Source organism: Dermacentor variabilis, chromosome 2 (assembly GCF_050947875.1).
Source record: "Dermacentor variabilis isolate Ectoservices chromosome 2, ASM5094787v1, whole genome shotgun sequence".
NCBI classification, from domain to species: Eukaryota; Metazoa; Arthropoda; class Arachnida; order Ixodida; family Ixodidae; genus Dermacentor; species Dermacentor variabilis.
Window position 1 is genome coordinate 171,038,938 of NC_134569.1, and position 12,475 is coordinate 171,051,412.

Here is a 12,475-nt window from a genome sequence, read left to right on the forward strand (position 1 = left end):
CTGGATTAATTTTGATTACCTGGGGTTCTTTACAATCTACCTAAATCTAAGTAAACAAATGCTTTTTTGAATTTCATCCCCGTCAAAACGTAGCACCATGGCCAGAATTTAGCTCTCAAGCTTAGCAGCACGACGGCATTGCCATTAGGAAGCTCGCGCTGTAGTCTGCATTGGCAGAATTTGCAGTGTATTGATGCAGACTTACCTGCAACACAGAGTAAAAGAAAATCAGGAAAACTTGAAGTTCAAAAGACATGGGACCTGAATTCATTGATTGGAGGACAGTGCTACAGTCATTATCCAGTGGTACAACAAATGAAGCCTTCTCATGGGGCCCGGCATGTACAGCACAACCCTGGTGAGAAGTGCAGGGAGACTGTGCTCGCTAATTCAGTTAGTAAGCGAATGTTTCGAAGTTTGTACGGCCAATAAAACCACTATCCTTACTTTACATAGCTGTGCACTAATTTGCTATCACAATCGATGCTGTGCTGGCAAACCTGAGATTTCTTATTGATTGATGACTTTGGATTTTATATCATAAGTCAGTGATTGTATGATATAATAATGACCGTGGCGCGGCTTGTTCATATATATGTTATGGAGATCCAACGCACATGTTCCATGCGAGGCAAGATTTCAGTCAAACAATTTATGCACTGCACCATTCACAAGCTACGCTGAAACACACACCTAATCAGACTGACGCATATGGGAGGTCTACGCAACAATGTCACAAGGACGAAGTTGATGTTTGTCGACGGAGGAGTGGCGACAGCAGTTGTACGCACAGGAAAATAGGACACACATATCTTGTTACATTTAAGGATTCTGTACCGATTTTGCCACCGTGGCACACGTACCCATACGAGAGAACACACCAAGAATGCGCACACTGGCACCTACCAAATGGCTAAATCAAAGAGTCTATTAAATATACAACGCACCTTTCTTTTCAGAGGTCGTGCGCTTCGGAGATACTTATGAGCCGAGAGAATACGTGCAGGTTTTATGCAGGAATTACTTTTATTACGCAGTACAGAGGTGCGCCTACTTGCGCCACTTTGATAAAATAAAATAAGTCATAACGAGAGCAAGTGAACAAATTAGTGAACTGCAAGGTGATAGCAATTGCAGTCAATCATGGCCGTCAACATTTCCAGCGATACCTGTAGAAACCTGTCGAGACGGAGGAACCCACATAAGTAGGCTCTTACGTTTCATTTACTTTTATAGCGTCCCTTGCAGTTGATGTGTTCTTCACTTGCCCTGGGTTCGGTTTACCTGGGGCAGCGGTTAATTTTGCTGGTACCAGAATTTTATGCATACATTAGAGAAGCAGGGGTGTCCTCGCAGCGCCGCAAACCTTCCGCAGCACCGATTACCGGCTGAATTTTGTTGCGGTTATGTAGAATACTGCTGTAATGTTACCGCATAGTAGGGTTGACGGCGGTTCCCAGGTATTCCATTATGCACAGTTATTGTGCTTCCTCAAGGCAGTTTTTCGGTTCTAGACATCCCCTCCCCATTGGGAAATGGACACGCTATGCCTCTAGGCGCATGTGCATGCGTATCCACACATATATCCGCTGAGATACCGCAGCAGCTGCCACGCAAAATGTGGAAAGAGTCTGCAAAAAAACATCGCTGTACGTTTTTTACCGTGCTTTTTACCCACGCAATCGCCCACGTTTTGACAGCTTGGACTAGCGGGGAAACGCACACACCGGGAAAAAAAAAAAAAACGAAACACGAACACCGGCCAAACACCCTTAAGAAAAAAAACCCCAGCATTTTCTGTTGATCTTCGTTATATTCTGGAGATTATTATTTCATTGCTGCACTAACTTCATGAATTAGACAAATTTTGTAGTGGCTCATATTGAGTTTCGGTTTCCCCTCACGTAGTTGTCACAATCTGGCGCGCTTCGGTGTTGCGCAAGAAATGACGTACATACGCTTGCTTCTCTCAAGCACGTTCAAGTTACGAGGTCGTCCAACTCGTTACACACCGGTGCGCGGAATTGCTGTGTAGAGCAGACACATTGCGCAATGCAGGATGTCGAAATGCTACAGCTATTCGCGCTTCTTATCACGCAGCCGGATAGCACTACTACACGGTCTTCGCGGCCTTGAGCGGACGACGCACCTTCGGAGTAACGACCTCAGCTGTCGTAAACAAATGCCTCAGTCGTTGCGGAGGCGCTAATTTTAAAGGCACACGCAGGACCACCGATTCAAGGGCAAATAAATAGTCTTTCGGGCCTGTTTCATCTTGCTGTTCGCGTGCCACCGTGCGGTTTTCCAGATTTGTATTCTCAACGGAGTAGGTGAGCTGGAACGCACTGTCGGCCGTTTCTCGTCAGCTGTGCGCGTCGTGGCTGCAGCAGTGAATGTGCGCGCGTTCGAAAGCAGCATCGAGCTATCACCATATATGCGCGTGGAACATCAAACATTTTTTTCCCTTGGTTTCGGTTGACCACTGGCGCCGGCCGGTCAAAGCGGGGACAACGCGCACGCCTTGGTGACGAGCGGGGCTCGCGCTGCGAGCCGTGTGCAGAAAAAGTACCACGTGAGCTGTGCCAGTGGTCCGTGTGCAAAAGGCCCTCTTTGTTCCATTTCGTGCCAGCGTCGGTGGGTGTCAGTTGGCGTTCGAGTTGCTGCCTTGGTTCTCGGACCCGCTTCCCGCTACCGACCTTTACGGAGACATCGCACCACTCGGTTCCCGGACCCCAGACGACCGACCAACCGTCAACATGAGCAGCCAGGAGTGCTACGCCTGCCACAAGCCCGGCCACTTCGCCCGCGAGTGCCCGCAAGGAGACCGCAGCTATGGCGGATCATTCGGCGGCAGCTCCTACCGCTCCGGCGGTGGCGGAGGTGGGTTCAGCTCCCGCGGTGGCGGCAGTAGCCGCGGCGGCGGCGGCATGCGCGGAGGCCCGCCAAGCCGCATGGGAGGCGGCGGCGGCGGTGGTTTTGGCCCTAGCCGACTCACTTGCTACAACTGCGGCAAGGCGGGACACATCGCCCGCGAGTGCCCCGAAGACGGCAAGACCTGCTACACTTGCGGCAAACAGGGCCACATATCGCGCGACTGCGACGAGAAGCCGTGAGAATTGCGCGCGCGGGACAGCCAGGCAGAACGGAGATAAAGAAAAAAAAAAAGTAACCTCCGCCGCCGCACACAAGAGTTCGTTGTTGCGTTGTCATCGTTCTAGGCCTGCCGTGAAGAGAAAAAAGCATTCGACCCCCCTCCCCAAGTCTCGTGGCGGTTAACGCTAGGACTGCATTTGTTTCCTCCGGTCATCGCATTACTTTCCATTTCTGAAACAGAGCACCATTCGACGTTCGTTTTTCTTTTTCTTGCGTTCCTTTGCGCCATTCATCCGGATAGGCGGAGCCGTCAAACGCTTCCCCTAGCTTAGCAGTGCGAGGAAGCTGAGCCCTGGCCTCGTTTTTTTTACCTCGTCTGCCGGCGCCGGCGTCCATCTTTGAAAAGAAAGAAAAAAAAATGGTGGATGCTGCGTACTCGTGTAGGCCTAGCCACGCCACAATGGATGCTCACACGTGGCGGCAGCCTTCGCGACGGAGAAGGGAAAAAACAAGATCGGTGACCTCTTCGAGCAGTGGTACGTCATCGAGTCGTCGTTCGCATCGCCTTCTTCGTGCGCTGGCTTCCAAAACCTCCCTTCCCCCGGATTTTTTTTTAACCCTGATCTCCGTTGGTGACTTGACTGAACGTGTTTTTGTGGTGGCGTTTCGGAGCCGTCGGTATGTGCCAACCGATGTGGGCTCGTGTATTTACGTTTTTTTTTTAGCTCCTTTACCGGGCGCGCCGAATACGGCAAACGAAAAAAAAAAATGCTAGAAGAAAATTTCCGAAGAGATAGAGAGGGTTGAACTTTGCGGCTTTACGTAACGGAGCTTGTTCGAGGACATTTGTGTTCCAGAAACTTTCTTTAAAACAAAACTTCATGTGTGTTGTGTGCGCGTGTGCTGCGTAGGACTGGCGTTTATTTTAATTTTTTTTTCCTCCTTCCTTCTTTGACTGTGTATAAAACGAGAAAAGAGAAATGCCTCATGTACAATCTTCTTTCCAAAGGCTGATGATTTTAGTGTGCCGTGCAGTTGTTGTTGCAGGGAGCACTACGCGAGGACAATAAAAATGAAAAAAGAGAAAAAGGCTGATCTGCAGCAGCTCGACTTGTGGTTTTGTTGGAAAAAGTTGCTCGGCCTGTCGCAATCACGACTTGGAGCCAGTGACTACATCTTTCTCTCTCCTGTTTTTTTTTCTAGGGCTGTGTGGCAAGGCCCCATGGCAATGCCTCGGGAACCACCACTAAGCAACCATTGGGGGTAACGCGCTGTGCGAGCATTCGCCACGCCGCTGGGTTTGACTGGTCTGGGTATGAACAATTGCTTCTTTCTTTCTCTCACCCCCAACCCCCTTTTGTCTCCCCCCTTGCCCTGTAGCCTGTAACACCCACGTCGTCTGCGCGGAGAACCTGCTTTGAGGAGAGAGGCTGGTGGTGCTCACAGGTGACTCGCATTTGGGTTAGCGTGTTTTGACTACGCTGGCCGTCTGCTTCAGCCACTGTCGTTTGGTTGCTTTGCTTGAACGAGGTCGCCCGTGGATGGAAGTGCACTAGATTGTCCGTGACCCAGGCTGCATTTGTGCAAGAATAGACAAGCAGCATAGCCAACTGAAGTTTTTGTGCCATCTTGAGTTTGAAATTTTGAGTTCGAGGCCTTTTGTCAGTGATCATGAGCATGGGGAAAAAGGAAGCAGACTTAGTGGGAATTGTAATGTTGCAAGGCGAAAGGTCTGGAGTTACGATTGCGGAATGTTTCCGCGTGTGGCCTCTGTGCAAAATTGCTGTCCGGTGAAAAATGGCAATTTTAGTCTAATGAAATGCAGAATATAGCTTCGTTTAATTGTAAAACTGTTGACCCAGTAAGTATGCTATGGAGCATCAGTTCCTTCAGAGTGCACCAAACTGCATTGCCTTCTAGTGCAAATAGTTGAATGTGCCTGCCAATTGCAGCACAGTTTTGGGTGTTGAAAAGAAAGTAGTGTCTCCTGAACATTATCTGGTGGCCTTGTGGCACCAGACATGCAAATTGGACTGCAGCTGAAAACTTAATAGGGGCCCAAGAGAGTGGAGCGGGCTCCCCGGTGTCCGAGGAGTGTAAGTAGAAGGGTCATTTGGGCAGCTTTCAATGACGTTTGGCCTTGCCGCCTTTTTGACATCTGTATTTATGCTGCACTTTGTGCGCATTTGAACACATTGCTCAAAAGGTGCTGTAGCAAGATTCATGAAAAATTAAGGCTTCGTAAGGTAATTATGGAGTTTGGTTACCTAAAAGAAAGTGTAACACACTCTATTCCTATTGATACTCCTTTGAAAAGAGTGCCAGTTAAAACTTGGACCATTTGAATTGCCGTGCACTTTGTCAAATACTTGCTGCTGGTTCAGTGCCAGTTCTTGCTCTTCCTGAGCAGGCACAATACTGCTTGCACGCAAGTTGGCAGCATAAGCAGATACTCTCACAAGTGCCGGTATTTTTCTGTGCTATGCGCTCGCTCACATTCATGCAGTCCTGTTCCTACTCGTGCTCACCAACAGTTTCATTCACCATTGCTTACATTAACACTTGCCGGCACTTCTTTGCATACATACGCGCATAACCTGTCAAGGTTGCTTGATGACTATGGCATTCGGCTGCTAAGCATGTGGTCGCGAGAATGAATCCTGCTCACGGCAGCCACATTTTGATGGCAAAATGCATAAACACCAGTGTACTTAGGTGCTCGTTAAAGGACCCCAGGTTGTCCAAGATTTCCAGAGTCCCCCACTACAGCGTGCCTCATAATCAGATTGTCTTTATCACATAAAACCCCACAATTTAATGTTTTTTATTGGCACGAGCATCGAGCGACACTTGTTTCTTGAGCAGCACTTCCAGTTCACCCTCCTGAGATGACCGGGAATAAAATTCAAAATAAGTGAGAAAATAGTACAGTACAAAATTTGTGGGTTTCATTCTATATATATATTGGAGCATAAGTTGCAAGTTCATTAAAACGATGGAAAGCTGAGCTAGTTGGTAAGGATTCATAATGCTAAAAAAGGGGGCAAGGCGTGCAGACACGGATACGAGAGGAGGACAACACGAATGCATTCGTGTTGTCCACGTTTTGTGTCTGTCTGCACGCCTTACATGGTTTAAGTTGTTACTGGAGAGTCTGGAATAATTCGAATTGGAAATTACAGACGACCGGGGGTAAAATTCAATATAAATCTGAAAATATAGAAAGAAAATAGTACAGTACAAAATTTATGGGTTTCATTATAGAGCCTAAATTTAGTTACGAGTTACTGAAATTTCTGGAATCATTAGAATTGTAAATTGCTGATTACCACACACCAAAGCACAGAATCGTAGACTTCAGAGATATGCCACGTGAGCACGACTTTAGCGAACTCCTGGAAAACAGAAGTGATGTTACAAGAAGGTCGCATAATATTTAACTGGCTAATTAATGGAAAACAGTTGCCTGTGTTCGGTTCGTGTGTTGATTCGCCTAAAGTTAACCTAAAGAATACCAATGCCAATTGCGAGTGCCACTAAAAGACGCCGAAGTCAAAGGTTAGGGTCGCCTACCATTTCTTAATATGCACATCCACTCGCACTCGCCAATAATCACTCGCGTTGATACTTGCATTAACCGGCACTCGCTCCCGTTCATCCTCGCGTCCACGTGAACCCTTTGTTGCTCGCTAATGCTCCACCTCAAGGCCGTGTAGTAACCATGGTGGGAGCACGAGTCGGTGTGCTCGTGAGTATGCGTGCCGACTTATGCCTCTGACGAGTGCAGGGAACTTATCCTGCACAAGGCCTGCACTGTGTGACACAAATGGTGACGTGCGGGTGCCGCCATGCTGAGCAGGTGAAAGGAATATCGGAAGTCCAGCAGCTCCTGAAATAGTTTGGAAAATGCAGGTGAATCGAGTGGAAAGGATGTGCCTCTGACCTGTTGCTGACGGCAAGAGCCTTTGCCGTGCTGCTAATGGTGGACTCTGGCAGAAACTTTTGATGGCATCAATTGAAAAGTGGTCTGGCATCGTGACAGGATAGCACAAAAAGCTGTAATGATGCTGCCCGAACTCGGCAGGACCGTTGTTTTCCCTTTGTCTCGTGTTTTGGTACTTAGTGGTGCACGGACAGAGTGGTCTGGCAGATTAGCTTTGGAGATGTCGTAATGTCGCTGTGCTGACCATGACAGGTTAGGAAATTGCGTGCAAGGGAAAGTGCTTGTCTTAATTAAATGTTCAACTGCTTGATGTATCGGACATCCTTCTTTCAACTCAAAGGGCCTGGCTCCTTGTTTGTTTATTCAATTTACCCTACAGGCTCAGAGGGGCATTGAGTAGGGAAGGGGGCTACGGAAGAATGACAATAAGGCAAAAGAACTAACTACATAGTAGGAGTAACAAATAGGTTTGTACATTGGAAGGAAAAAAAAACACTGGTAAACATTAAAAAAAATTTTGAAGTCAAGAGAATGCAATACAGTACAAAGTCTTAAAACAAAGTCAAGAGAACATCTGAAGTAGCAATTGTTAATGAATTTTGGCAGGATCTTTTAATGAAACAATATCGTGTGGAAGGCTATTCCATAGTGCGATGGCACGCGGCAATGCAGTTATTGAATGACCGTGTGGCCAAAAATGCAACTGAAACTGATTAACTAGGTGAAGGTTGTTTTGTAAAGTTAGATGGTCATCATGACAGTCAATCGTTCTGTAGATTATGCAATCCGTGAAAAGTCTTATGCAGGAGGAAATGTTGCTGGGCAAATCGTTGATAAAAATTAGGAAAAGAAGAGGGCCTAGTACACTACCCTGGGGTACACCTGACGTTACAGCTGATATGGAGTAGGCAAAGTCATTTGCAGACACAAACTTGCCGATTACATAAATTGCGAAGCCAGGATAATGTTAATGAGTCAATCCTAAGAGCAGTTAATTTAACTATTAGATGACAGCAACTCTGCCAAAGGCTTTTGCACAGTCGAGAAAGACTAAATTATTTTGCTCTTCATGTCATAATGTAAATCTGGCGTAAATTCCAATAGTGGAGCATCGCAAGACAACGCTTTACGGAACCATGTTGATCTTGAAAAAAAAAGTTATTAGCTTCAAGATGGTTGGATATGTGGGAGGCAGTGATGTGCTCGAGAAGCTTGCAATAAATGCATGTTAGCGAAATGGGGCAGTAGTTACCAGGTGAGTGTCTGTTTCCATCTTTGAATATCGGAATAACTTTGGATATCTTCCGGTCAGCAGGAAGAGGACCTGTTGATAAAGACTGCTGAAAAATGTAGTATAAAATCCGACTAGACATAGCCAATGTGTTTTTTAGAATTAATACTGTCAATGCCACATGATGTAGACACCTTTACATATCGCATACTAGTTTTGAAATACCTTCAACACTAATATTGATGGGGGACATGAAGCGATAGTCAAGGTTGTAGACACAAAGAATGGAGGAGCAGTCTTCATGAGTAAAAACAGAGCAAAAAAATGAATTGAAAGTTGAAGCACACTCAGATGCAGAGACAGGAACATTTTCAGCGTTATGTAATCTAACAGTATTACTGCCATGATCAGGAGAGATAGCTCACCAAAACTTTCTAAGGTTGGTGTGTAAAAGTGAGGGCAGATCGTGGGAAAAATACTACTTGTTCGCTTCACGTTTTGCAAGACAGTAAGATTTTAAACAATCTATATTTAGACCATGACAAGGGACATGATAGCCGTTTAGCAGAAGTGTATAGCCTTTTCTATTTCTGAGTTTTGTGATTTATTAAACCACAGGTTAATTTGTCATTAGATATAGTGACTAGTGGCACATATTTATCTAATAGAAGCGACATTTCTAAATGAATTCCAATTTACTTCAACAGACCTGTTTGTCAATGATAGAAGATGCATTTTCTGAAAGAAAACTTCAAGTTAATTGTTCATTTTTCCGTATTTTGCCTTGTTTTCATCCCTGATAACCTTACGTTCAACACAAGCAAATTTCAGTGGAATATCAGTTGAGAACTGCAGTAAGCTATGGTCGTTAAAGCCGTCAAGCTGCACGACAGGGCTTATACTGTGTGGCTCTGTTGTGAGAATAAGATCTAATACACTAGTGCCGCGAGTGGGCTCAGGAGGAGGAGGAGGAAGTAAACTTTACTGCTCTAGAAAGAGTAATTCAGCGGTCGGGCCAGATGTCTTGATCTTCTATTGGTTGATGATCAGGAACAATCTGGGTAAGAGTGAACTCTAAACGCAGCTCAACAGAATCACCTGAATCACTGCTCTATGAAGACAAGCGAGACCAATTAATATCAGGGAAATTAAAATCCCCCAAACAGGTAGATTTTGTTAGTGGGAAACTGTTCAAGGGCCCTGGAAATACTTTTATGAAGATCAGACACGAACAGGCGGTCCAGAGGCAGGTGGGCGATAACAAACGCCCATCAGTGACTTCCCGTAAAATGTATAAGTGTCAACAAGAAAAGAAGGTATAGTTGTATTGATGGCTGCTACCCTTCTTATGTGCACCCTCATGGCGGTGAATGGGGTACTGATTAGAATAAAATTCACAGTAGTATACATCTGCGTGAAGCCAGGTCTCGGCAATGCATCAGACTTGCTATCTTCAAGATATGATTTAAGCAGGGCACATTTAGGCAACAGACTGCGGATGTTAGTAAATGATACTGAAAGTGATAGTGCACGTGAAGTTAGTGGCCGCTTGACTTTAGCGTTGCGCATATTGGCAACTAGCTATCGAGCAGGTTTTACGGAATCGGAGCAACTATCATAAATATAAGTGGTATTATCGATACGAAGTTTGTCGACATTCAATTTGTAAGGACAATTCTGTTCTGTGGCGAATTGACGCAATTTCTTACGTGCCTTTTGCGTAGCTAGCAAAAAATGTTCTCTAATAGAGAGCCTAGTATTCTTCAGCTTAGGTGCGCTAGTGAGAATTTCTTGCTTATCCTTAAAAAACTTGAACTTGGCAATTACTGGCCTACATTTATTTGAAGCAAATTTTCCTATCCGGTGCACGCATTCAAACTGAGAATTAGCAGTTGTGATTTCCATCATATCTGAGCACAGGGCAATAACTCTTCTTTCTGTAGGTGACCAGCTCTCTTTATCCTCGTTAGGAATTATAAAGAAAACAGATTGCACCGTCGCATTCTGTTCTCAGCTTTGTCACACCTTGACACTACAGCCAGAAGTTGATTGGCAAATGAACCTAGTAGTAGCATGGTCAGAGACGTTGGACAGTGTGGGGGCATAAGAAACGAGCAGTGCTTCCTAAGTGACCACTCTCTTTGTCAAGCTTTTAATTTCTCTTTCAGCAGTATCTTGCTTTTCGCTCAGCCCCTTAATTTCACCGATTAATGTATTCTGATCCACTTCTAGCCTACGCACAGTTTCCAGGACAATTTCAAGTGTTTGTTGGACACTAAGCCAGGATTTGATTCAATATCACCCGAAAGCAAGAACATGCAGGTTTCTTACACCAGAATGAAAAGAACAACAACAAACGCCACAACAAGGCAGTAATGGCCACATTTGAGACAAGATGCATATTTGATGTAACCAACCTGGAAAAACAGCAACGGTAAGCATCCCATCCTTTCAATTGCGTCGTGCCCAACTGAAGTGGTGCCTGGCTGGCCTATATATCCCGCTTCATATATTGCGGGGGAATCAGTGAATGAGCCATGTTGCCAGCCGCCAGTGGCCGAAGGAACCAAACTTCGCCATCCTGGCACTTTTGGAGGACAGAAATTCTCCAGCAGGACAGCACGGCCAAGGTTTGAGAAACTGATGTATGTACATTTTATGCATTAGAAACAACTTCCTTGCCTATTTGGGGCTTTGCTTCGAGACATCATCATCATCAGCCTGGTTATGCCCACTGCAGGGCAAAGGCCTCTCCCATACTTCTCCAACAACCCCGGTCATGTGCTAATTGTGGCCATGTTGTCCCTGCAAACTTCTTAATTTCATCCGCCCACCTAACTTTCTGCCGCCCTCTGCTACGCTTTCCTTCCCTTGGAATCCATTCCGTAACTCTTAATGACCATCGGTTATCTTCCCTCCTCATTACGTGTCCTGCCCATGTCCATTTCTTTTTCTTGATTTCAACTAAGATATCATTAACTCGCGTTTGTTCCCTCACCCAATCTGCTCTTTTCTTATCCCTTAACGTTACACCTATCATTCTTCTTTCCATACCTCGTTGCGTCGTCCTCAATTTGAGTAGAACCCTTTTCGTAAGCCTCCAGGTTTCTGCCCCGTAGGTGAGTACTGGTAAGACACAGCTATCATACACTTTTCTCTTGAGGGATAATGGCAACCTGCTGTTCATGATCTGAGAATGCCTGCCAAACGCCCCCCATCCCATTCTTATTCTTCTGATTATTTCAGTCTCATGATCCGGATCCGCAGTCACTACCTGTCCTAAGTAGATGTATTCCCTTACCACTTCCAATGCCTCACTACCTATTGAAAACTGCTGTTCCCTTCCGAGACTGTTAAACATTACTTTAGTTTTCTGCAGATTAATTTTTAGACCCACCCTTCGGCTTTGCCTCTCTAGGTCAGTGAGCATATATTGCAGTTGGTCCCCTGAGTTACTGAGCAAGGCAATATCATCAGCGAATCGCAAGTTACTAAGGTATTCTCCATTAACTCTTATCCCCAATTCTTCCCAATCCAGGTCTCTGAATACCTCCTGTAAACACGCTGTGAATAGCATCGGAGATATCGTATCTCCCTGCCTGACGCCTGACGAGACATACTTGCTGCTAAAAGGATGCATGCAAGCCACAGACAAAATAAAACAATTGAGAATGGCTTTTAGTGGAAATTATGTGTTAGTCCATTTATCTATTTGGCAGTGCCCAGGTGTAGAGGTAGTTAAGTGTTTGTGAAATTCATAGCACTGTGACAGTTTTGAATGTTCTATGGACAAAAAGTGGGGGGGGGGAGGGGGGGCTTCAAGAATGCAGTGTTGCAAAAGCACATTCTGCTGTAGTCCTGGGAAGCCGTGCTTTTGAAGTACCACAATGTGGCTGCTGCTTCTTGGAAAAGTGTAACGGGCTGTGCTTGAGAATGGCATAAATTGCAAGGCTTGTTCCACCAAAATGTATCAAACGTCAAAGGGCATGGACAGTTCCAAGAGCCAATTTCAAAACACACACCAGGGATTTGATAAGATAGTGGACACTGGAAGCAGTGATGATAGAAGTGTTGCCCGTGTTTAGGGCTCTATCTACTAAGACATTGTGTTGAGTCCTTCATGTAGCTGAATCAAATGTGATCATGGCATTGTGTAAATGTCTTGGTGTTGTACAGAACACAAGTCAAGCAGTTGTGCCTTGTTTGTG

At 45.6% G+C, this 12,475-nt stretch overlaps 1 protein-coding gene across 1 annotated transcript; it reads left to right on the forward strand.

Annotated features, from left to right (window-relative positions):
• The first annotated feature begins 2,595 nt into the window (after window positions 1-2,595).
• Window positions 2,596-4,194, forward strand: LOC142572940 (uncharacterized). The gene has a single exon (XM_075682400.1). It carries the CDS (start codon window positions 2,757-2,759, stop codon window positions 3,111-3,113), a length of 357 nt encoding a protein of 118 aa, XP_075538515.1. The 5' UTR covers window positions 2,596-2,756; the 3' UTR covers window positions 3,114-4,194.
• The last annotated feature ends 8,281 nt before the right edge of the window (window positions 4,195-12,475 follow it).

Excerpts from the sequence above, each read along its gene's own strand:
- LOC142572940 (XM_075682400.1), top strand. The coding sequence starts at position 2,757 with ATGAGCAGCCAGGAGTGCTACGCCTGCCACAAGCCCGGCCACTTCGCC.